This window comes from Theropithecus gelada, chromosome 1, assembly GCF_003255815.1.
Source record: "Theropithecus gelada isolate Dixy chromosome 1, Tgel_1.0, whole genome shotgun sequence".
Classification (NCBI taxonomy): Eukaryota; Metazoa; Chordata; class Mammalia; order Primates; family Cercopithecidae; genus Theropithecus; species Theropithecus gelada.
This window is the reverse complement of record NC_037668.1, coordinates 222,579,189-222,602,083: the sequence shown is the minus strand read 5'-3', so window position 1 is coordinate 222,602,083 and position 22,895 is coordinate 222,579,189. Positions and strand designations below refer to the sequence as shown.

Below are 22,895 nucleotides of genomic sequence, written 5' to 3'. Positions count from 1 at the left end.
GTCTGCAAAATAAAGCATATGACCCACTTGAAGAAAACAACTTTGGTTTTTATATTTGTGTGTTTATGTGTAAATATTCTGGTTTTATGTAAATGTAAACATATTTATGTAAACATACATAGGTGAATATATAACTATATTCTACATTTATTTTAACCTTGGTTATGCAGAGCTTTTCGGAGAATCCCATGTCCTTCCTGTCTAGTATGTGGTCCTCCAACCTCATCTCCTTAAAGTTCCCCTCATTTTAAAGCTCATTAAATCTCAGCAAGGAAGAACTAGAATTTGGAGGGTCACTGCTGTTTATTCAGACAAAGCTTTAGTTGGTTTTGCAAACATCATGTGCTTCACTGCCTGCCACAATCAATCTTTCATACACACTGAGAGGCAGGGAGAAATATCAAACACTGAGATGCCTCTGACTTCAACTCACTGTTTCCTTCTCTACCGTGACACTCACAGCCTGTCTGTGTTATATGCTGAAGATGAATCAAAGATGAATTGAACTTCAGTGCACTTAAGGAGGTCACAGTGAGTCTATTCAGGGAAAAATGATTTTGTAAATGTGATTTAAAGCGGAATTTTTAAATAGCTACAAAATAAATAAGGGCAATAGACACAAAATATATCCGGCCTTTCTGAAATAGTCCATAACAGCTTCTTCCACGTTTTCTCCGAAAGAAATTAAACCTTTCCAACTTTTCAACTTCTGACATGTTAAATGTTAAATTTTGCTAGCCCTAGTCAAGAATAAGGACAGAATAACTCCTCTTTCTGGGAAGACTTTAGCTGTGGTTATGATGCAGGGACATTTTAGAATGAATTTACAAGTTTCAAATACATTTTGTATTCTTATAATTATAAAAACTAGTTAATACATTCAATTCACCAAAAGTTCCAATATGCCGGGATGCTTTGATGCCTTAATAGAAATACCCAACAAATCTGAGACATTTTGTGTGTCTATATATTTCTATATATATGAATAGATAGGTAGGTAGGTGAGTAGATGATTTGTGTCAAACACGGTCCCCACTGGCAAATGGTGGCTGAGATCTGTGTACAATTTTAAAACATTCCAATAAACTGCAAAACACAACTGCTGATCTCGTCTGTATTTGTGGCCAAAGTGAAGCAAGGACCAGGGGAGTGACCAGCACATGTGAAGACCTAAAAGGTGTTTGCTCAGTAAATTCAGAGGGAACAGGAAGGCAGGGAGATGCAGGGTTTGCTAAGCAAATCTTTGCGCTGCACTTTGGTAAATGGGGATCACTATCATGAAGCCACTCAGAAAGCTCACCCAGGACACGGGACAGATATGGAAACACTGTGTCCACACGTAGTGACTGGTCCCCTGTTCATTCTTATTCTTCTCTATCCGCTTGTTTGAATTTTATGTAAATTGCTTAATGCATGTTTAACTTGGGGATTTATTATAAGTATAAATGGAGTCATATCAAATCTTTATTTGAAGCAAACACCATCCCAGGAATTGTTCTAATACCAATATTAAAATTGTTTAATACTTTACATTTCTTCTTTCCCAAGAGCCTACGAGTTACTTCATGTTATTTTCTCTTTATACATATTATAAAAATTCAGGTTCTCAGGGTACCTGCCTAATATCACACACCTAACCTGAGAAAGAACGCATGTCTCAGCCCAAGAGTGGGACCCAGAGCACGTGACTCTGCCTCAGTCTCTAACGGACACCATCCTCCCTCCGCAGTCTACACTTGGGTTTAGGCCACGCTCTGTGGGTTTCATTAGGGAAATATAAAATGATTGAGACATTGTTTCTAGAGTTTTGTAACCCTCAGAAATCATCCCCACTCAAAAGCAAATCAGTCACTTTTCCTCTATAAAACTTCAGTGACAGGAAAATAAATGCATCTTTGTATAAAAATCCAAAAATATAGAAAAAGGTTTTTTCCATAAATAAACGGAAATTAAAAATCCATTTACAATTATGTCACACTAAATAAGTGTTATATAGAAGTTTTAAGAAAGAATCACATGTGTTTTTCTCCATTAAAAAATTAAGACAAAATTAGGAAATACTGTGAGGAACTAACAGAATGTTTCAGAAGCAGAACAAGTGGAGAGTCGTGATTACCCTTTTGTTCCTAATAGAATGTTTCAGAAGCAGAACAAGTCGAGAGCAGTGCTTACCCTTTTGTTTCTACCAGTACTGCCTGTCTTCTGGCAGAACTCACCATCAGACGCTGTCTTGAACCTCACCTAGACGAGCTAGTGGTGTGTGGTCAGGTTAAGAGCACAAAGAGAAGAAGGTGACATCATGCCTGGTTTTACTATGTCCACTAGGGGAGTGGATGAAAGCTTTCCGTTGACACATCACCTCTGGGATTTGAAGAAGAATGCAATTAAGAGAGCTAAAGAAGTCAGTAGGTAGCTCTCCTGAACCATTCTGGTTTTCTTCTAATTTTTACCTCTGTTTTTAAATGCAAACTCTTAACCAATATTTATAATAATCTCAGATCTCATCATCAAAATCTTATCTATGAAACATATGAGTTAGTTAATAGACTTAGCCTTTTCCACTTTACAAAATATATTCTATATGTATGTATAGAATAATAAGATGTATATATTCTATATGTATGTATAGAATAATAAGAGCTAGTCCTGAGAGATACGGTGTCTGGGCAAGGGGTTTGTGGTGGAGGAGGTGAAGGTGGATTGCTATTTATACACACAGGAATTTGGGGGCTGGGCAGGTTGGCATGGAACGCTGAAATAAATTTGGGACTCCAGTTGCCCAGTACACATCGACCATGAAGATTATGCAAGGCTAGTGCATCCATGAATCCAGAGTTCGTAAGAGAAGGTGGTCCTGAAATCATGGGTGTGAGAACCAGTGTGTCTGGAGGAAACAATGGGATTGCACAAGGAAGGAGGGTCAACATCCTATCCCAGAAGCCAGAGCAGGGGAGGCTAAGTTTCCACATGAACTCTTTTCCATTGGTCTTCCACTGGATTCCTTTAAAATACCTTGTTTTATTGGGTGTTCCCCTCATGACGATTTTAAACATCTAGTGAAACAATTCTTGTCTTCCTGTATGTTCATGTTCAAAATAGTCAAGCTTTTAACAGTTATTTTTTCCTTTCAGTTGATCTATTTGGCTAGGTTCAAAAGATCTAACTAATCGTACTGATTGGAATACAATAAAATATATTTGGAAAGAGCCGATATTGTTAAAATGTTGCAGATTTTTATGAACAAGCATGATAGGTCTCCCAGGCATCCAAACACTTAGAGGTCGAGTATGGATTTTAAAATAATTTTAATAAAATTCTTCCACAATAATTCAGATTTATTGAGATATTTTTATATTTTTTGAAGAGAACATTTTTATTTAAAAATACTTAAAATGTATTAACAATGACAAGAGCTATTGATATATATTTTTTCAACAGTAATATTTATGGTGGAAACCCTGCTTAAGTTTTACCTTTTTTACATTTTAAATGTAAACTGAGAAAATATTTATAAAAGCAAAAATAAAATGTGAAGAGTTATAAACATATAAAACATGTCAAAAATGTTGTAATCGATCCTGAAGACGCCACCAGAGATATAAAGAAATGGAAAGACACGTGCCCAGAACGAAGGAGGAGGGGCCACCACCTTCATGGACTGGAGGTCAGGAGATCAAGCCAAATCTCATGAAACTTGCCCTGACAGGTTTCAGGCTTGCTTTGGCTCCAAGATTTCTTTATTACTTCCAATTTCTCTTTTTCAGAATAGGAATGTCCATCCTACACGTCAGTGTCACTGTTGTATCTTGACAGCAGATAACTTGCTGTCTGGTTTCACAGGTTTTAAATTAACTTACTGAGTAAAATCCAAGTTGAATAATGTGCTAGAGAACTATTCTTAATACAAAGATTAAAAATATTAGCATGATGGTAGAAGAGGAGCCCCTATAATCGTATCCCCTCAAAGCAGCAATAATATAGCAGCCAACCAGGCACAAAAGTCCCTTGCCGGGAACTTCTGGATCTTGGTAGGAAGTGTCAAAACTGTGGTGAATCCCAGCACTGAAAAGAGCTATTTTGAGAAGGCAGGACCTCACAAGAAAAAAACAAACCCTCAAAAGTGGGTGAAGGATACGGACAGACACTTCTCAAAAGACATTTATGCAGCTAACAAACATGAAAAAAAGCTCATCATCACTGGTCTTTAGAGAAATGCAAATCAAAACCACAATGAGATACCATCTCACACCAGTTAGAATGGCGATCACTAAAAATTCAGGAAACAGATGCTGGAGAGGTGGTGGAGAAATAGGAATGCTTTCACAAAATCAGTTTTTAAAAGTAAGTGAAAAGACCAAGAAAAATTCCATAGCTCTGTGTGGAGTGCAGAGTGCTTCCCTACCTTCTGAAGTCACAAAAGATGATGCCAAATCAGGCGTTTTAATTGTGTGTAACTTTAGTAGCAGGGGAGAAAGAGAAACTGAACAAATATTAAGCTAATAGGTAACTTACATTCTATGATTTTTGTAACTTTCCAATATGTTTATGTTTTTGTGTTTGTGTGTACATGATATAATTAGGGGGCAATTCGGAGATTGCGTTATTTCTGTAACTACATATAGATTTGAGGCCAGATGTTGTGGAATTTAAGACTTTCTTTTCCTTAAGAGAATGAAGCTATACAAAAACCCTCTGTGATGAGGAATTGTGTAAAACCATCGTCATTTGAGCTAGAATTATTTAGGGGAAAGACAAAGAAATCATTTGATCCTCAAAGCACTTTGTTCATTTTCTGACTTTTTAATGATTGCCATTCTAACTGGTGTGAGATGGTATCTCATTGTGGTTTTGATTTGCATTTCTCTGATGGCCAGTGATGACGAGCATTTTTTCATGTGTCTGTTGGCTGTATGCATGTCTTCTTTTGAGAAATGTCTGTTCATATCCTTTGCCCACTTTTTGATAGGGTTGTTTTTTTCTTGTAAATTTGATTGAGTTCTTTCTAGGTTCTGAATATTAGCCCTTTGTCAGATGAGTAGATTGCAAAAATTTTCTCCCATTTTGTAGGTTGCCTGTTCACTCTGATGGTAGTTTCTTTTGCTGTGCAGAAGCTGTTTAGTTTAATTAGATCCTGTTTGTCAATTTTGGCTTTTGTTGCCATTGCTTTTGGTGTTTCAGACATGAAGTCCTTGCCCATGCCTATGTCCTGAATGGTAATTACCTAGGTTTTCTTCTAGGGTTTTTATGGTATTAGGTCTAACATTTAAGTCTCTAATCCATCTTGAATTAATTTTCGTATAAGGAGTAAGGAAAGGATCCAGTTTCAGCTTTCTACTTATTTTTAACTTTATTAGCAACAATAGTAACAGAGGGAATGAACTTACTTCAACACAACCTATCATGTGTGAAAAGCCCACAGTTAACATAATAAAAAATGAAAATGTTTCTCCTATCATCTGGTACAAAATGAGGATGTCCATTGTCACCACTTCTATTTAACACGCTACTGAAAGTCCTAGCCAAAGCAATTAGACAAAAAAGCATCAAAATTAGAAAAATATTAAAATCATTTCTATTTGCAGATGACATGGCCTTAGGGGTTTTATATATAAGATTACACCAAAAAACTATTCGAACTAATAAACAAATTCAGTAAAGTTGCAGAACATAAAATAGCACACAAAAATCAGTGACACTTCTGCAAACAATGAGTTATTTGGAAGGAAAATAAGAAAGCAATCCCATTTAAAATAGCAAAAAATAATATATTTAGGAATACTTATCCAATGACAGAAGACTTCTACACTAAGAATCATAATACATTAGAGTCAAAGATATTGAAGGAGACAAATAACATGGAAAGGCACCGTATTCACTGATTTGAAAATTAACAAATCTTCAAATTTGTAGATTTGAAGAATTAACACTGTTAAAAATGTCCTTATTAAGCAAAACAATCTATAAATAGCAATTTCTATAAAATATCCGTGGTATTTCTTTACAGAAATAAAAAACCAATAAGAAAATACATCTAGAACCATAAAAGATCTCAAATAGCCAAATCAATCTTGAACAAGAGCAAAATTAGAGGCATCATATTTATTTCAAAATATACCACACAAAGATATGGGAATTATCACAGTAAAGAACTGTCATAAAAGAAAAATGGACATATAGACCAATGAAACAACAATAGGGAGAACAGAAAGCAACCTGAGCATAATTGGCCAACTGATCAACAAAGTGAAAAGACAACCTACAGAATGGGAGAAAATATCTGCAAACCATGTATCTGTAAAGGGGGTAATATCCAAAACTTATAAGGAGCTCAAACGACTCAATAGCAAAAACCAATTACCTTGATTTAAAATAAGTAAATGACCTGGGTAGGCATTTCTCAAAAGACATAAAAATGGCCATCAGGTAAATAAAAAGAGCTCAACATCACTAAGCATCAGGCAAATGCAAACTAAAACCACAACGAGGTATCACCTCCCACCTGTTAGAATAGCCCTCATTACAGATGAAACAAGAGAGGGAAAGTGGGGAAAAAGAAACCTTTGAACATCGTTGGTGAGAATGAAAATTGGCACAGCAATTATAAGCAAACAGTATAGTGTTTCTTCAAAGAGTTAAAAATAGTACTATCCTATGATCTAGCAATCATGCTTCTAGGTCATGGTTCACCCAAAGAAGTGAAATCGGGATCTCAAAGAGGTAGCAGCACACCAGTGTTTATTGCAGTATTCACAATAGCAAAAATAGAAAAATAACTCTAAATGAATGAATGAAAATACACATACACATATTAGCACAACGAAATATTCTTTATTTCTTAGCCCCAAAGTTAGTCCTGCCATTTGGGACACGAATGAACCTGAACGATACTATGCTAAGTGAAAAATACACAGAAAGACGAATACCATATATTCTCACTTATCTAAAATAGTAGACTAGCCCATAGAAACAGAGTAGCATGTTGGTGCCCAGTGATTAGGAGTTTAGGGAAATGAAGAAGGATTGGTCAAATGGTACAAAGTTCAGTCACGCAAAAATGAAAAATTTCTAGAGGGATAATGTACAGCATGGTGACTACAGTTAGCAATAGTCTTGTAGACTTGACATCTGTTAAGAGAATAAATCTTGTATACTTGACATTTGTTGAGAGGATATCTTAGGTGTTCTAACCTCACCCTCCCCCCTCCCCCCTCCCCCCCAAAAAAATAACTAAGGTGATGGAAATGTTAACGAGCTTGATGGCGGTCATGATTTCATAACATATATATATATATAAATCAATATGTACAGCTTTCATCTGTACAATTTCTATTCATCAACCGTACCTCAATCAGGTTGAAAATAAGCCAGATAAATCACATGCCAAAAAAAATCTGCCATTGTGATTACGGATTTCCATTTTTTCATTTTTTTATGTATCGTGAAGATTTGGTATCAGTTCTATGCAAGATTAGACTTGCAATATTTTCCTGGTTGTTGGTTCCAGTCATCACTATCTCTACTAGTGCTTGTTGTCTCAAATGCTGCATTATTTCACATTAATTGCATTTTTTTTAAAAAACATTTTTCATTCTTTGGTTAGTTATTGTCTGCTACATCTTTCATTCTTTTTTTCCCCCCTTGGGCCAAAGAATTTTATTGGCAGGTCAGGGGAAGAGCCCTTCCTTCCTGTCCCCCTAACCCAGGAGACACCCTCTGAAGGAGGGCAGAAGCCCCGGAGCCTGCCGCCTCAGAGGCCCTTGGAGGTGGAGAGGTTTTTGGAGTGATCTCCCTGGCTCTTGAGCAGGCTGCGGTAGGTGGCGACCTCCTGCCCCAGCCGCCGTCAGCTCGCACAGTGGCCAACCGGCCCTTCAATACGTCTCCTCAGCGCCCGGATCTGCGCCAGCTGGGCCCCAAAGCGCGCCGGGCTTTCCACCAGTGTGGCTTCCAAGGCAGCTTTCAGGCCGAGCTGCAACTGCAGCTCAATCTCAAGACCCTGGAGGGTGCCCCGCAGGTCGGTGACATTGGACCTGCTCATCTGGAGCTGCTTCGTGTGGCCAGCGACCTCCCGGTTCAGCTCCTCAGGCCCGCTGGTGAACCCGACGTCAGCTCCTTCCGGTTCCGCTCCACCATGACCTCACATTGGCTTCGCAGGTCACTCGGGATCTGGCCAGATCGGTGCCAGGAGCCGAATCCACCTCCACACTGACCTGGCCTCCCGCTTGGCACCTCAGCCACCCACTTCCTCCTCGTGGTTCTTTTTCAGGGAGGCCAGCTCCTCTTTCAGGCCTTGGATCTGCATCTCCAGGCGCCTCCTGCCTAGGTCAGCTCGTCCCGCACCTGCGCACTTTGATGGCGCCCTCCAAGCGCATGCGCAGAGTTTTCTGTCTCAGGCTTGGCCCGGAAGTGCTCTGCGGCCACACGGGCGTTGTCGATCTGCAGGACAGTCCTGCGGTTCTCAGTGGTGGCCCCAAGAATATCTTTTCCCGCAGGTCCTCGATGGCCTTGTAGGAGCGGCTGGAGTCGCGGGAGGGCCCGGGCCCAGGCCCCTGCTTCTGGTACCAGTCATGGATCTTCGCCTCCGTCACCATGGGCGGCGCCTTCAGGGCGCACACCTTGTCCAGGCGGGAGCCAAGCGGTGCTGAGGTTCTGCGTGAGCTTCTCATTCCCCGCCACCAGCCCGTCAGATCCAGCCAGGACGCCGCTGTAGCCCCAGGAGAAGGATGAGGACACCAAGCAGGCGGAAGACGCCTACACATCGCGGCCACTGGAGCCCCCGAGCATGCACTTTTCTGATAATACTCCATGTATTCTTCTCAATTACCAAATTTATATTCTGTATATACCCTTTAAGTGCTAAAAAGATGAAGATTTTTCTGTTTTGCTCATTGATATAACCTCAGTTTGTAGAACAGGGCCTGGCAAACTACAGGGGGGTCAGTAGTTACTTGTTGAATGAATGAATGACTGAATGACTTGGGGCCTAAAGGAAGATAACAGAGTCATGGAAAGTTATCTTTGTATCCTTGTACTTACAGATGAAAAAGAACATTCCGAAGAGAGGGAAAGCTATGTGAAAAACATTGGGTATGGAAAGAACGATAGTGTTTCCAGCATTGGAGTATGGCCCTCCCAGATGGAGAGGCAACGCAGTGTGGAAAAGGCCACAGACTCCACAAGAGGTGGCACATGCAGTGGTCAGGGGCAGGGACTCCAGCCTGCTTGCCTGGGCTTAAATCCCTGTTGAGCACTTTATAAGCTGCATACCCTTGTTCAAGTTTCTCAAACCCACGGAATCTCAGTTAAATCAACTAGAATAAGGCTAATAATAGGCTGTGAAAATAAAAGTGTTCCATACATGTCACACACTAAAAATGGTGCCAGATCATGATAATCACACAAGAGGTTATAATTATTTGTTAAATAAATACAAATACAACCATGCACATACATAAAACTGATTTGAAATTATATTCTAAGTATGTGTCACCTTTGGCTTGAACAGGGAGAAGTGTGAGATACTTCCATAGTTCTCTGGTTAAGGAAGTCTATGAATGAACCAATTCTACTCCAAATAGATGTGTTCTGGATAGCCCATGTGTCTGGTCTAATTTGAGGCTGGACTTCTCATATGCTCACAGAAAGTAACTTGATTGAGAACATTCTAAAAATTCTGATGGAAGAAAAATCTCAACTGTACATTTAGCATCTCTGAGGTCTTGAATGTGTTTAGACCCAAATGCCTATAGATGAATGAACCTCCTTCCCCTGAGGATCTCCTGCTTGGGGCAAGTCGGGAAGCCTCGAAGGCTGTTTTGTCACTTGTGAAATGTGGATGACCTTAGCTTCAACCACAGAGGGTGAGGGTCTAATGAGGTGGTGAATGACAAGTGTTTAGCAAAGAGTAGATACTGAGGAACAATCTGAATATGGTGTTATTTCATACTCAATGAGCCCATGATATCAAAACAAATTTTCTCTCTGGTACAAGGTGCTCAAGGGTCATAAACACATTTCTTTTCGTATTTATCAACTGCAATCTAAAAAAGGACTATTGGCCCGGAAGGACTGGACTAGAGATCAGTGCTATGAGGGAAGAGGGGGATAAGTGAACATCATCTCTAGTGTGATTATAGGAGAGAAGAACAGTGGGCTGAAACCCCCTGAACGGCAACTCAGGGAGCCAGACACTACCACGATGTGCTGATTGTTTATAGGAAGGACACCTAAAGTGAAGAGAGAGACCCTGAGAGGACCAACTTAAGTTCTTTCACACTTTAATATGGAGCTTTCTGCATTCTTAGCATTTTTTTCAAAGCCCCTGTGACATCCTTATTCCTGAAACTGTAAATGATAGGATTCAACACAGGTGTAAGGATAGTGTAGAAAAAGGACACCATCATATCTTTCTTCGGGTGTAGTGGGAGCTGGGGAGCATGTAGTTGTAAATAGCAGCTCCATAGAAGAGGCTGACCACTGTCATGTGGGAGGAGCAGGTGGTGAAGGCCTTCTTCCGACCCTCAGCTGAGTTCATCTTATGGATGGTGAGGATGATAAAGTAGTAAGACGCTGAAATGACTGTCACAGGGATCAAGAGCATGATGACACAGCACAAGTACATGAAAATCTTGTAAAGTGAGGTGTCTGAGCAAGAGAGCTTCAAAACAGCAGGGACCTCACAGAAGAAGTGGTGAATCTCATGGGATCTGCAGAAGGGGAAGGTCATGGTGATGGGAGTGAGCATGAAGCCATCCCCTGAGCCCACGAACCAGCAACCTGATGCCAGGAGGAGACACACCCTCTGGCTCATGAGCACAGAGTAACGGAGAGGATGACAGATGGCCACGTAGCGGTCATAGGCCATGGCAGCTAGAAGGCAGTACTCTGCACCTCCCAACTGCAGGTAGAAGTACATCTGGGTCCCACACCCAAGGACATCCACACTTCCCTATGAAATCACTTGAGTCTAGGCACTGCTGGGGGTGCGGAAGTGAGTAGCGTGATAGGCACTGAACAATTCCAACTTCACCAGTGACAGAAAGGGCTTGAAAGTCCTTTCAAAGGGCGCCCACCAAGTCCCTAAGAAGGTTGGGCAGCCAGTGACATGAATACGATTATTGTAATAGAGCAAGGACTGAGATGGTCTTCTCTTTGGCCAGCTGGTTCACCAGCATTTTGGGGACAGTGACAAATATATGTCAAGTCTATGAGGGAGAGCTGGCTTATAAAGAAGTACATGGGAGTATGCAGAGAGGAGTCAATGTGGATCAGAAGTATCAGTGTAATATTCCAAGTCACAGCCATCAAAAATATACTGAAGATAAGCAAGCAGAGGCGGCCAGGGTGTGAGATCTGGCTAAAGATTCCCAACAGGAAAAAGTCACCACCCAGGGTCTGGTTGGCCAGCCACATGTGGTATGATCACTTGAAGTGGCTTTACCTGGAGGACAAAAGTAAACGTTATTTTATAATCCTGTGTGCACCACATCAAAGTATGTTTGCTTCACTTCAACTTTTAAAATTCCATGTAAAAATCAGTTTATTTCCGACATCAGCTGTGAGTTTGCACTAAAAAGAGCACGTTAGATTGTGAATCTGATTCCCATCTAGAGTAGGAATGAGATATTTATATTCTCAGTGAAGAGGTCCATACAGCTGACATTAAAATATTTCCTACAGGAAATGATATAGTCACTAATATTTGTTATTTTTACTGGTATATGTTCACATTGGTTATTTTTTTGTGTTAGTGTCTTACAGTTGCATGTGCCTGTATTGCCCGAATTCCATTCTCATGGGATTTTACAGAGCTAATAATCAATATAAGTATTTCTATATATTTGACCCTCAAGAGTCATTTCTGCAAAAAAGGATTAGTAATACTTGTGGTTTCTTATTAAATATCTTGTTAAAAATCTATGAACATACAATTTTTCAATATATAAAAGCAATATATTAAGCAATATATTAAGCATACAATTTTTCAATATATAAAAGCAATATATTAAGCAACCAGTAATTGTAGACATTTTAAACATAAAATTCCAAACCTTTATATAACAGGTACAAATGTAGTCAAATTTCTTTAAATGTATTAAAGACACTAGTACAACTTGTCGATTTTTCTAAAATTAAATACTTTTACACACATTATTTGTAAAATACATTTTTATACTTCCACTTATCCTATTACAAAGACATTAATCTTGTGAGTTATTTATTCATATTTTCATGATTTCCATCAAGATGTTCTGATCTGTTGTGGTTCTGCCAGTCTTTCAAGATATCAAAAAAATTATGGCTATATCTTCAGGGGTCCCCTGAAGTTGCAATTTTTAAAAGACTTCTCAAACGTACTAGTGAGAGGGGAGGAAAACATAGAACAAGGAATTCTACCTGTAACTGGCTGTACAATCGAGATAACTATCTTCAGATCATCCAAGTTCCAATTTCTTCTCAGAGCATCTAGTCAATTAATTACCTTGTAATAGACTGTAGAATTCTTCTATCTGGTTATTTTTGGGGATCAGTGGTGCTGGTCAGCCCTTTTCAGTTGATAGCACTCTTTCTCTCGTTCAGAATTATGTGATTTACATGTGGATGCTATTATTATTCTCTGAAGAAAATGCTTATATCTATCCTTTATAAAATGAAGTTTTAGATACTAATGTTCAATATATTAATAACGTGTAAAATGTTTATTTAAATCAAACACATTCGTCCTTTCTATATTGTAACTTCTCTTATGTAACCTTTACATTGTAACTTACACTTTATATTATTCTTTATCATTAACTTAAAATTTATAAATAAGAATTATTGCAATTAGTACTATTATTTCCTTTTTTATTTCAAATATCTTGCCCTGGCCAAGACTAATCTCGCGGGTTTTCATTTTGTTTTGGAGATACTTAGCACAAAGGACACAGAAAGCATGAGAGTAAAGTAGTGTCAGCTTTTAACAAATTCCTGTCTTACGTTAAGAGATTTAAAACCAAAGGGACTGAAGGTATTTTCAGTGAACATCGTATCATTGGCCATAACAAATGGTAGATTTTAGTCAATAAATTACTAGACTAAATAAATTACTAGACTAAATAAATTACTAGACTAATAAACTATTTTTTTCCTGGAGCAGAAGGTAATTTTCTAAATATAAAGGCAAAATAAAGAATTCCCAATAAACTTCAAAAATTCAGTGGAATCGTTTAGTAGATTCCAAAAGACAATGAAGCAACATCTAGAAAAATTTGAAAAAACAATTATGGTCCACGAATGAAGCATATATCCAGCAGTGAAACAGGATAGAGGCCCTGTCTCAGATATCCAAGAACTGAGAAAGCAGAGAATCAGGTAAACCGTTTCAGAAATTCACTATCAGCCCTGCTCCAGCCAATGTCAGTCAGCATCTGTCCCGTCAAATGAGACAAAACAACTGTAAAATGTGAGTGTCATGGTACACCTGGACTGAAGGCAAAACCTGAGACAAATAAAACACACACGTGCCAAATTGAATGATAATGATTATCTGTATCACATCATGTCTCAAAGAAAAATCAGGAAGTAGATGGAAAAGGTGTAAGGAAAAGACTCAACGGAATTTCCACAATATAGAAGATAAGCATTTTCACTTGTTGCCCAGCTTCTCAGTGAAATAAGTATATTTAATGTCCACTCCCAAAAATGGAGTCCATGTAGGGACAGTGTCCATGGTAAGATTGGTGCCTGTCAGAGCTAATTAACTCTAGGTCTACGTAAGGAGGCCCTTTCCCAAATTGAACAGGTGGTTTACAATGAGTAGAGTTATGCAAATCAGTAGTGAGATGGACATGAGCTAGTCAGGGTGAGTATGTCTCAGGTTTATTCGGGAGAACAAAAGTGAGAGTGGATATTGCATTTCTTGGCCATGTAGTTCAATCTACTGTTCTTCCACAGACTCTGAAACACGGGGAACTCAGTCCATAAAGCTGCAGAGCAAAAACTCTCCTTAACCAAACCAATTAATTTGTCCACTTGTAGGAAACAAATGACACCAGCACAGACAGCCATGCAAGGCAAAGAACAGCAATTAGGTTCCTTCAAAGCAATAAAATATTTTAAAGAAGAATTGCTCTTGCCCAAAGTAAACCTTCATAACAAAGCAGACCAGTTGTGACAGGCTTCCCAGTAGTAACATCTGCACTGTAGGAAGGAGAACACGCCTCCTTCTTGAGCGGGCATTCATATTCCAAAGTGATGGTCATGCTTCACCCAGGAAGGAGAGTTACGTTGCTCACCATGAAGCTTAAACCTCTATCAGACATCTTCCACTCATCCATGTGTTCCTCTTTCAGGGTCTTCGAGATCAGTGGGGTTTTTTGTTGTTTTTTTTTTTTGGTTTTTTTTTTTTTTTTTTTTTTTTAATAAAGGGAAAAAGGCAAAAAAGAAAGGAAGGAGGAAGAAAAAGGAACACTAATATTCAACATTGCTCCAAATTTTCAGAGAAAAAAATGTTAAGTCAGATTTGCCTGGAAAAATATATCACCAGGAGGAAAAGCCTCAAGATCTGAGTTACTGAGTTTCGTTCTTTTCTGAGGTACGTTGCGAGTCACCTAAAACTTTTGAATATCTTTTTTTCCCATTTATACCTGTAGGGATACTCACTACTTATTTCTACAGCCTGATAGGATTGCAGAGAGTTTCAGATACAATATGCACAGCAAGTACTTTCTAAGTTCTAGCGTCGTGTGTAGTATTAGGTTAAATATGCTTATAATAAATACAAGTTATTTTATGTGATCTGTAACAATATATAACACAATATTAGTATATTTTACCAATTATATTTGCTGTAATATATGTTATATTGGTGATTAATATCAACTGATAATTCTATAATGCATATATTTATGGATTAAAAGTTAAAATAACCTTTTATTTAATAAATTATTTTTCTTACTGGAGCAAAGGAAGAAATGTGATACCCTGAGGAATTCTATTTCCAAGAAGGTACCTCCAAGTACAGTCGTCTTGATGAGTTACAGCCTTGTCATTTTCACTGTGATCTGTCCACTTTGTCAGTGAAACACCAGCCTGCTTTTCTGCGAAGGAAACACTTACAAACTCGATGACTCTCCCTGAAGAGCAGCTGATGCTGCCGCGTCTCCCATGTGCGGTCCTGGGTCGACAAACTCAAAGAACGACGCTCTCCTCAGGGACCCTCCCAGGGCTGTGGTGGCCTCCATGGGAGCAGCCCTGGAGGAGACTCCTTGGCCTTTGTTGAGTTGTCGGGCCTGATTCTCTAGACTTTTCTAATTGCCTAACTCCTGTAACCCTCCAAAGGAAAATAAGCATCTACTAATGGCACACAGACTGCACCAGAACGTTTCCTTGAAGACCACTCCTCTCACAGCTCGAATCATTGCATCATGTTGCCCTGAGGGAAAAACAGTGACACAAACCCGAACTAGACAATTGTTAACACATTTAATAGAGTATATTCTTCCGTGTTTATTGGTTTTCATAGTAATCACTGTAGAAAGTTTAAAAACTAAGTATTATAAAAAGGAGAAATAATATATACTCTAGAAAGCCAAAGATAACTAGTTTGAATTTTCCTTGCTTTTAGGCATTTTCATATGATTTTCTCTATAGAATTTTGTATCCATTTGTCTTTGAAAATATGACAATTTAAACCAAAGTGTGTATTTGAGTGTCCATAAAATGTAAAACTATTAGAGATTTGTGTTATTTCTAATTTTCTTATTTAACCCAAATAATTGCACATAAGAAACTTTTTAAGTTATGAAAATGGACATTTATAATAGAAATTGCTTTGTTAAACGTATAAACCCTTTTAACTGAAATTTTCATGAGAGGGTTATTTCTGAGAATTTGAAAAGCATAGAATTATGTAGATAATACAAAATGACATTTTTTGCTTTTAACCCTTAGAGGCACCAATTTAGGAATAACGTAGCATTTCCCTCCAGGACGTGTTTAGAGACAACTGATATATCCAAAACTTTGGTTTTTGCATTTCAAGCAGATTATAGAATGGTCTTTACACTGTAGCATATGACTTTGAAATAATTCATGTAGAACATTGGCTGAGTAAACAAATTATGACCTCCCCGTGTCTTAAGTCTTCAGAGTGTGTCAGATTTTGTAACCTGAGTGATATTTCAATAAACAGTTCTCTGTTCAATGTATTTTGGTGGCGTTCCAAATTTGAAATTCCAGGTGTGATGATCAGAGGATCTATACCTCTTAGAACACTCCACTAAACAACTTTCCAAAATGTAACCACTATTAAGTTTTATGTTTATGGTCCCAAAACACCACATTCGTTCTAAAAAATTTACAAATACAAACTTCAAGGAAGGAATAATCTACAGAAATTGAATGTGCCATTGAAGTGTTCTGTTTTATACTGAAAAGTTTATCAAGCATACTTTACTGTGTCAGTGTTAACATAAATCCACCTCCAAAAAGTATGTGCATGTCACATGCAGATACATTCCAAGTACACGGAATGTGTTCAGTGATTGATCCAATCAGGAGTCACGCAGAGTAGGTGCTAATCAACCCTACCCCGAGTGAGGATGCAGACACAGAGACGCCAGGGGCATCAGGGAATTTCCCCAAGTCAGACAGATGAGTGACAGGACAGCTGGACTCAAGAACATGCCCCTAGAACCACAATGACACACTAACTCCCTAATTGCACTTCCTGGTAACAGCTGAAGGATATTCTGATTATACTGTAGTCTGTATTTAGTAAACTTTTCAGAAAATAAACAGACCCAAAATGCAAAAGTCACTAGTGTACAGCTCAAGTAGTTCTTGCGAACTCAAACTCACCACGGCCTGCCCAAAGATACACAATCAGAAGTGGGTTAGCCCCCAAGTAGACCCCAGCCTGCATCCTAATACCCTCCCCAAGAAAACTGACTCTGCCTTCCTATAAATTAGTTGTGTCTGGATTTGTAGTTTATGTAAATAAAGTCACAAAACATGCACTCTTTCATGCCTAGCTTTTACTAAACATTATGTAAGATTCAACCACATTTACATGTAGTTATGGTGGTGGTTCGTTCATTCTTACTCTGTATTGTATGTATGCTACTATAAGAATAAAGACCAATTTGTTTTGTTGTTCACGGCAGCTTGTTTTCTATTTATGGTTATTATAAATAATACCCTATGATCATTTTTAAGTTGAAACTCAACCTAATGAAATAGTCAGCACATCTTTACATCCATTAATAAAACACAAATTGCATAGTACAAGCTAAAAGGATAATACACAAAAATACAGCAGCTAAATTGACCATTTTAATTTTTATTAATTGGAGAAATTTATTGCAATCATTTAAATTTTATAAAACTATATGTTTTTAAAAATATATATTAACCACCACAACAAATTCGTTCAGTAAAATATTTCACCCACATTTTAAAACATGTAGTTTGGTAAACACACATTTGCATTTCTGTTGCATATATAACCAGGAGTGGGATATCTGGGTCATAGATGGGCACATGTTCAGCTCTATCAGATACTATGAAACTGTTTTCCAGAGGTTTTATCAATTTATAGTCCCATTAGCAGTTATTTTAATCATCATAACCACAGTGACAGATGTGATATTTCGTTGTGGTTTTAAAGTGTCATTTTTTGACAACTAGCCAAGTTGAGCACCTTTTTGTGCATTTATGGGAATTTATTGGAATCATGGCTATCATATTGGTAAATGCCCATTCTACTCTTTTGTCATTTGTAAGTGGATTTTCTGCTTCCGTATTGATTTGTAGGAGTTTCTCCTCTATGTTCTATATGAATCCTTCATAGATATATCTATTGTAAATATTTCCTTATTTTCTATGGGTTACTTTTTTACAATGTGAGTATTTTTAAAAATAAATTCTGATTTAATGAAGTCCAATTTGCTGTTTTCCTTTAGGGTTAGCACTTTTCTGTTTAAGAAATACTTGCTTACCTCACGATTATAATGTGTTATTCTACATTTTCTTCTAAGATTATTTTACCTTTTATATTTCAATCTACAGCCCATCTGAACTATATTTTCTTATCCTGTAATATAGGGATCAATATTCATTTTTTCCATGTGGATGTGCACAGTGGAGTCAGAACTATTTATTAAAAACATACTCCATTTCCCACTCTGAATGGCTGCCCTTGTCATAAACCCAATGTACATGTAGGTGCTGATCCATTTCTAGGCTTTTTCTATTCCATCTGTTCATTTGACCATTTGCAGACACCATCCCATATAAATCGGTATAGTTTTAACGTCAAGCAAACGGGAATTGGCTGTGGTGGCCACCAGCAAGGAATGGTGGTATCTGTGAGGGGAGCTGGCATTTGAAGAGGAGGAACTCCCAGGGCTGTGTTTGAGAGTGCTAATTTAGAAGAGTACAAACAATGGCTGGAAATGTGTTAATATCCACCACTGGGGACACTAACTTGGCTGACTCTTCCATTTTCAATTCTAAAATTTACTGAAACCTCCAAGGAAAACTCTTACTTCATATTTTGAAGAATAAATGCCTCAGATGGAAGTGAGTGATATTGATTCAAAAACCTGGAAAACAAGAATAATTTATAAGAGGTTTAAAGACTTAATATAATGGAAGTCTTTGTTAGGAAGATAAAGTTGTCCTGGAAATTCACATGAAAAAAATCATACAAAGTGTTATTAATATGGAAATTAAAGTGTGCTTTGTGAAGGAGTCAGTGGATGAATTTGAAGGTTTGGATTCTCCAGAATTTGAAAATGTATTCATACTCATGAAATTTAGGGTTTCGCTTTTAATGACCTGTGCAAGGCTGAGTGTAGACTTGTTGGACCACCAGTCATATTCAATTGTTCACACAAAGGAGTGAATGTTCTGAAAGCAGTGACATCACAGCAGCAATGAATGAGCACATGGAGTGCCTAGATCTTGGTTTCTAAATGTTAATGGTAGTTTGTATTTTTGTGGGATCAGTGGTGATATCCCCTTTATCATTTTCCATTGTGTCTATTTGATTCTTCTCTCTTATTAGTCTAGCTAGTGGTCCATCTATTTTGTTAATCTTTTTAAAAAAGTAGCTCCTGGATTCATTGGTTTTTGAAGGGATTTTCGTGTTTCTATTTCATTCAAGTCTTGCTCTCATCTTATTTCTTGTCTTCTGCTAGCTTTTGAATGTGTTTGCTCTTGCTCCTCTAGTTCTATTAATTGTGATGTTAGGGTGTTAATTTTAAATCTTTCCAGCTTTCTGTTGTGGGCCTTTAGTGCTATAAATTTCCCTCTTAGCAGTGCTTGAGCTGTGTCCTGGAGATTCCGGTATGTTGTGTTTTGTACTCATTGGTTTCAAATAAGTTATTTCTGCCTTAATTTCGTTACTCAGTCATTCAAGAGCAGGTTGTTCGTTTCCATGTAGGTGTGCGGTTTTGAGTGCGTTTCTTAATCCTGAGTTCTAATTTGATTGTACTGCGATTTGAGAGACTTATGGTTTCTGTTCTTTTGGAATTGCTGAGGAGTGTTTTACATCCAGTTATGTGGCCAATTTTAGCATACGTGCTATGTGGCACTGAGAATGTATATTCTGTTCATTGGGGGTGGAGAGTTCTGTAGGCGTCCATTCAGTCCGCTTGGTCCAGCCTCTCTTACCACTCCTATTCTACATAGTATTGGATGTTCTGGTCAGGACAATCAGGCAAGAGAAAGACTATTCAAATAGAAAGAGAAAGTCAAATTGTCTGTTTGCAGAGGACATGATTGAATATTTGGAAAACCCATCGACTCAGCCCCAGCTTAAAAGAGACTTTTAAGCCTCTTTCTGGTCTTTCACTATTTTAATAAGCTGTTTCTCTTCATTTGTTCTTAACATTTTTTAATTTTGCTTTTATCTTCTATTTATTACCTAACATCTGTCACCTCAATATTAATTTCTATTTTTGCTTGATACTGATTCCTTTGACCCTAATACGTAGCATTTGAATTCTATTACAAAGAAATATCAGATTTCATTGCAACTTTATTTCAATGGAACCAACTTTTCATAATTTTAGTAGATTTGTACATTGTTTTCTTTTTACTTTTGATATGTTGCCTAAAATGAAATACTTTATCTACATGCTTTTCCATTACTAGCTACCTGTTTTAGGCAGATATGAGTTTTGAAATGTGTTTAAAGCCTTTTGGATCCTTTATGTATCCTCTGTAGCTTTCATAGGACAGTAAGTGATGAAATGTTTTAAAGCCTTGTATATTCTGTCCTATACATCATTACATGTCTGAGACCAAATTTGGCTGTTTTTATCATTTCTCTTATACTTAAACATCAGAACCTCATCCTCATCTCCATAATTCCTTTTCTGCAGACCTTGCTTTGAATTCTTCAGTGTCCCCTGTGTTTAGTTATCTAATAACACATGCAATTTAATTCAGACTGATAAAGGACATTGTCTTTAATCTTTTTGCCTCTTTTGTCCTTACTGTGCCCCCAGTGACAAGCATAGGAAGGGGCACAAAGCAGGCACTTGACTGGAGTGAATAAACCAATGCCTGGCAACATCTAGAATTTATAACGGGCAAATCGACTACTTCCTTATATTAAGAGGATTAAAACAATCACCTGAAAACAGTTAAAATGATAGCTCAGTTCATTTACTGAAAACAAAGGAAGCATTAAAAAAAATTCTCTTGGTCTTTATAACCTTTCAGGACTAGCCCCTAATTACCTGCAAGGAAGCCCAAATTTCTGTGTGTTCCTTATGCTTTTTCCTGTTGTGGAAAAAAAGTGATTGCACTTTTCTTTCCATTTCCTAACCCTCCATAATGCCTTGTATTTGGCTGGAGACTCAGAGTGGGAGAGCCTGAGATAAGAGATTGAGACAAGCAAGGTGTGCAGGGGATTTCAGGGCAGGCCGGCCCACGACCTGGCCAGCCCTGCCACTGACCTGCTTTCCCATCCAGGTAAGCTACTTACAACTTCCAAGGTGAAACTATTAGAAAATTAAGAAAAAAAAATAGACTTGTATAAATTTAGGAGGCACAACATTTCCCTGGAGTTGAAGGGAACTATACTAAGTTCTACAGAACTTGAGTATTTTAAGATGCTTAAGTTATCATTGTGCTCTATTCAGCCACAAGGATCTTGTGCTATAAATTTATTGTAGAATTTGCATGTTAAAACACACCCACACTCAAGCCACCACATTACTGTATTTGTGACTTTTATTGCAGAAATGTTACTATACACTTTTTTTCATATTTGAGCTGTGAATTTTTAAAATATCTCAACATTCAAAGGCATGAAGAGTTAGGTAGTGAATTGTCTACTAAAGTATCATTTTTAAAAGACATTCAAAAGTGTATTTTACAAGTTTGAACATCTCATATATACTAATCAGGGTCAGCCTTAATGAAGCTCTGGTCTACTTAGAACAGAAACCTGCATATTAAGCTATTAAATGTTACTCAGCGAAATCACTGAAGATTTCTAGCGCCACAATCTGATGAAAACAGGAGAGATGTTTCTCCTCAATAGATTGTCAATGGTTATGGTAAAAAAAAAAAAAAATTAACCAATGAAATGTGTTGTTCCTTGGCACGATTGCAACACAATTCTGGGAAAATACAAGTCTCAGAATTTCCACTGTGATTCAGTGAACTAAAGCAGCATTACTCAGTAAATTATGAAAATTTAGTAAAAAGTTAGGTGAAACTAGATCCTGTTATCACAATATTTAAAGTATCAAATGTTTACATATGGAAAATGAAAATATAAAACAAGACATGAATGGGTAAAGATCTAGCTAAACTATGAGCAAAGGCAATGAAGAAAACATGGAAAATAAAATTAGCTTTTGAAAAATGAAAACAATCTCTGAATAAAACAATTTTTTTCTAATTAGGAAACATGGTTCATATGACAAATGAAAGGCTAAGGATCGGTAATGTGTAAGATTCTCTTGCATATTAATCAGAAGAGAGACATGTCAATTTTTAAAACACAAACATGTTAGTAAAGAATTTGTGGAAGACTTGTATGTACAAAGTAAGACAATGATAAAAAGCACAAAAATGTCCATTTTTAATTTGTTGAACAACAGAGGCAAAAAGTGTATGATTATCAGTGTTGCTGTGAGTACAGTGGAAACACCAGTGCCGCCTTTTGTGGTATGTCAGGGTCATTCCCTGGTGAGTACAACCCGAATATATGAATATGAGAGGGACACTGTTTAATAAAAATGTAACAACTGATAAAGGAATTTCTTATACAGATTCATTATAGTATTGTTTTAGATTAGTAAAAGAAAATCCGAAGAAATCTACACTGGAAATAAGAAAACTCTTAGATTCTGTTAAGGTAAAATATTATGAAGTTATATTCAAAACAATATTTCTAAAAGTATGTAAACACTGAAAATATGGATAACAAGCATAATATTTATGCAGATGTAGAGCTATATACAGCATGACTTCTATAGTATTTTTGTATCTATGTATCCATCTATGTATTAAAAATATGTTCTCCCACAAAAGATGAGTATGTGAGATGATGGATATGTTAATTATTATGACATGGTCATTCCACAATGTGTACATGTAATGAAACATCTGTCACCAAATATTACATGTCAGTTAAAGACTATTCAAGAATCCTGTCTTTTAGCTATTTTGAAAATTTTATTTTAATTATTCTGATTTGATTATACAATGTATATATGTATCAAAACATCACCCATACCCTGTAAAAATATACAATTGTTATGAGTTGATTAAAAACAAAAACTAAAATTTTACAAAGAAAACAAAACTTTACAGTAAAATGTGATGGGATTAGAGATATCTTTTAGTTACGTCTATGTCTTAAATTATCTATGGCACTCACAAATGTATAG

At 37.4% G+C, this 22,895-nt stretch overlaps 1 protein-coding gene across 1 annotated transcript; it reads right to left on the bottom strand.

Moving 5' to 3' along the window:
* Positions 1–10,274: 10,274 nt before the first annotated feature.
* On the bottom strand, positions 10,275–11,409 carry LOC112611589 (olfactory receptor 2T10-like). The gene is given in 4 exon segments (XM_025365547.1): positions 10,275–10,414; positions 10,417–10,945; positions 11,133–11,187; positions 11,189–11,409. Coding segments are annotated over 4 exon segments (945 nt in total).
* Positions 11,410–22,895: the final 11,486 nt, after the last annotated feature.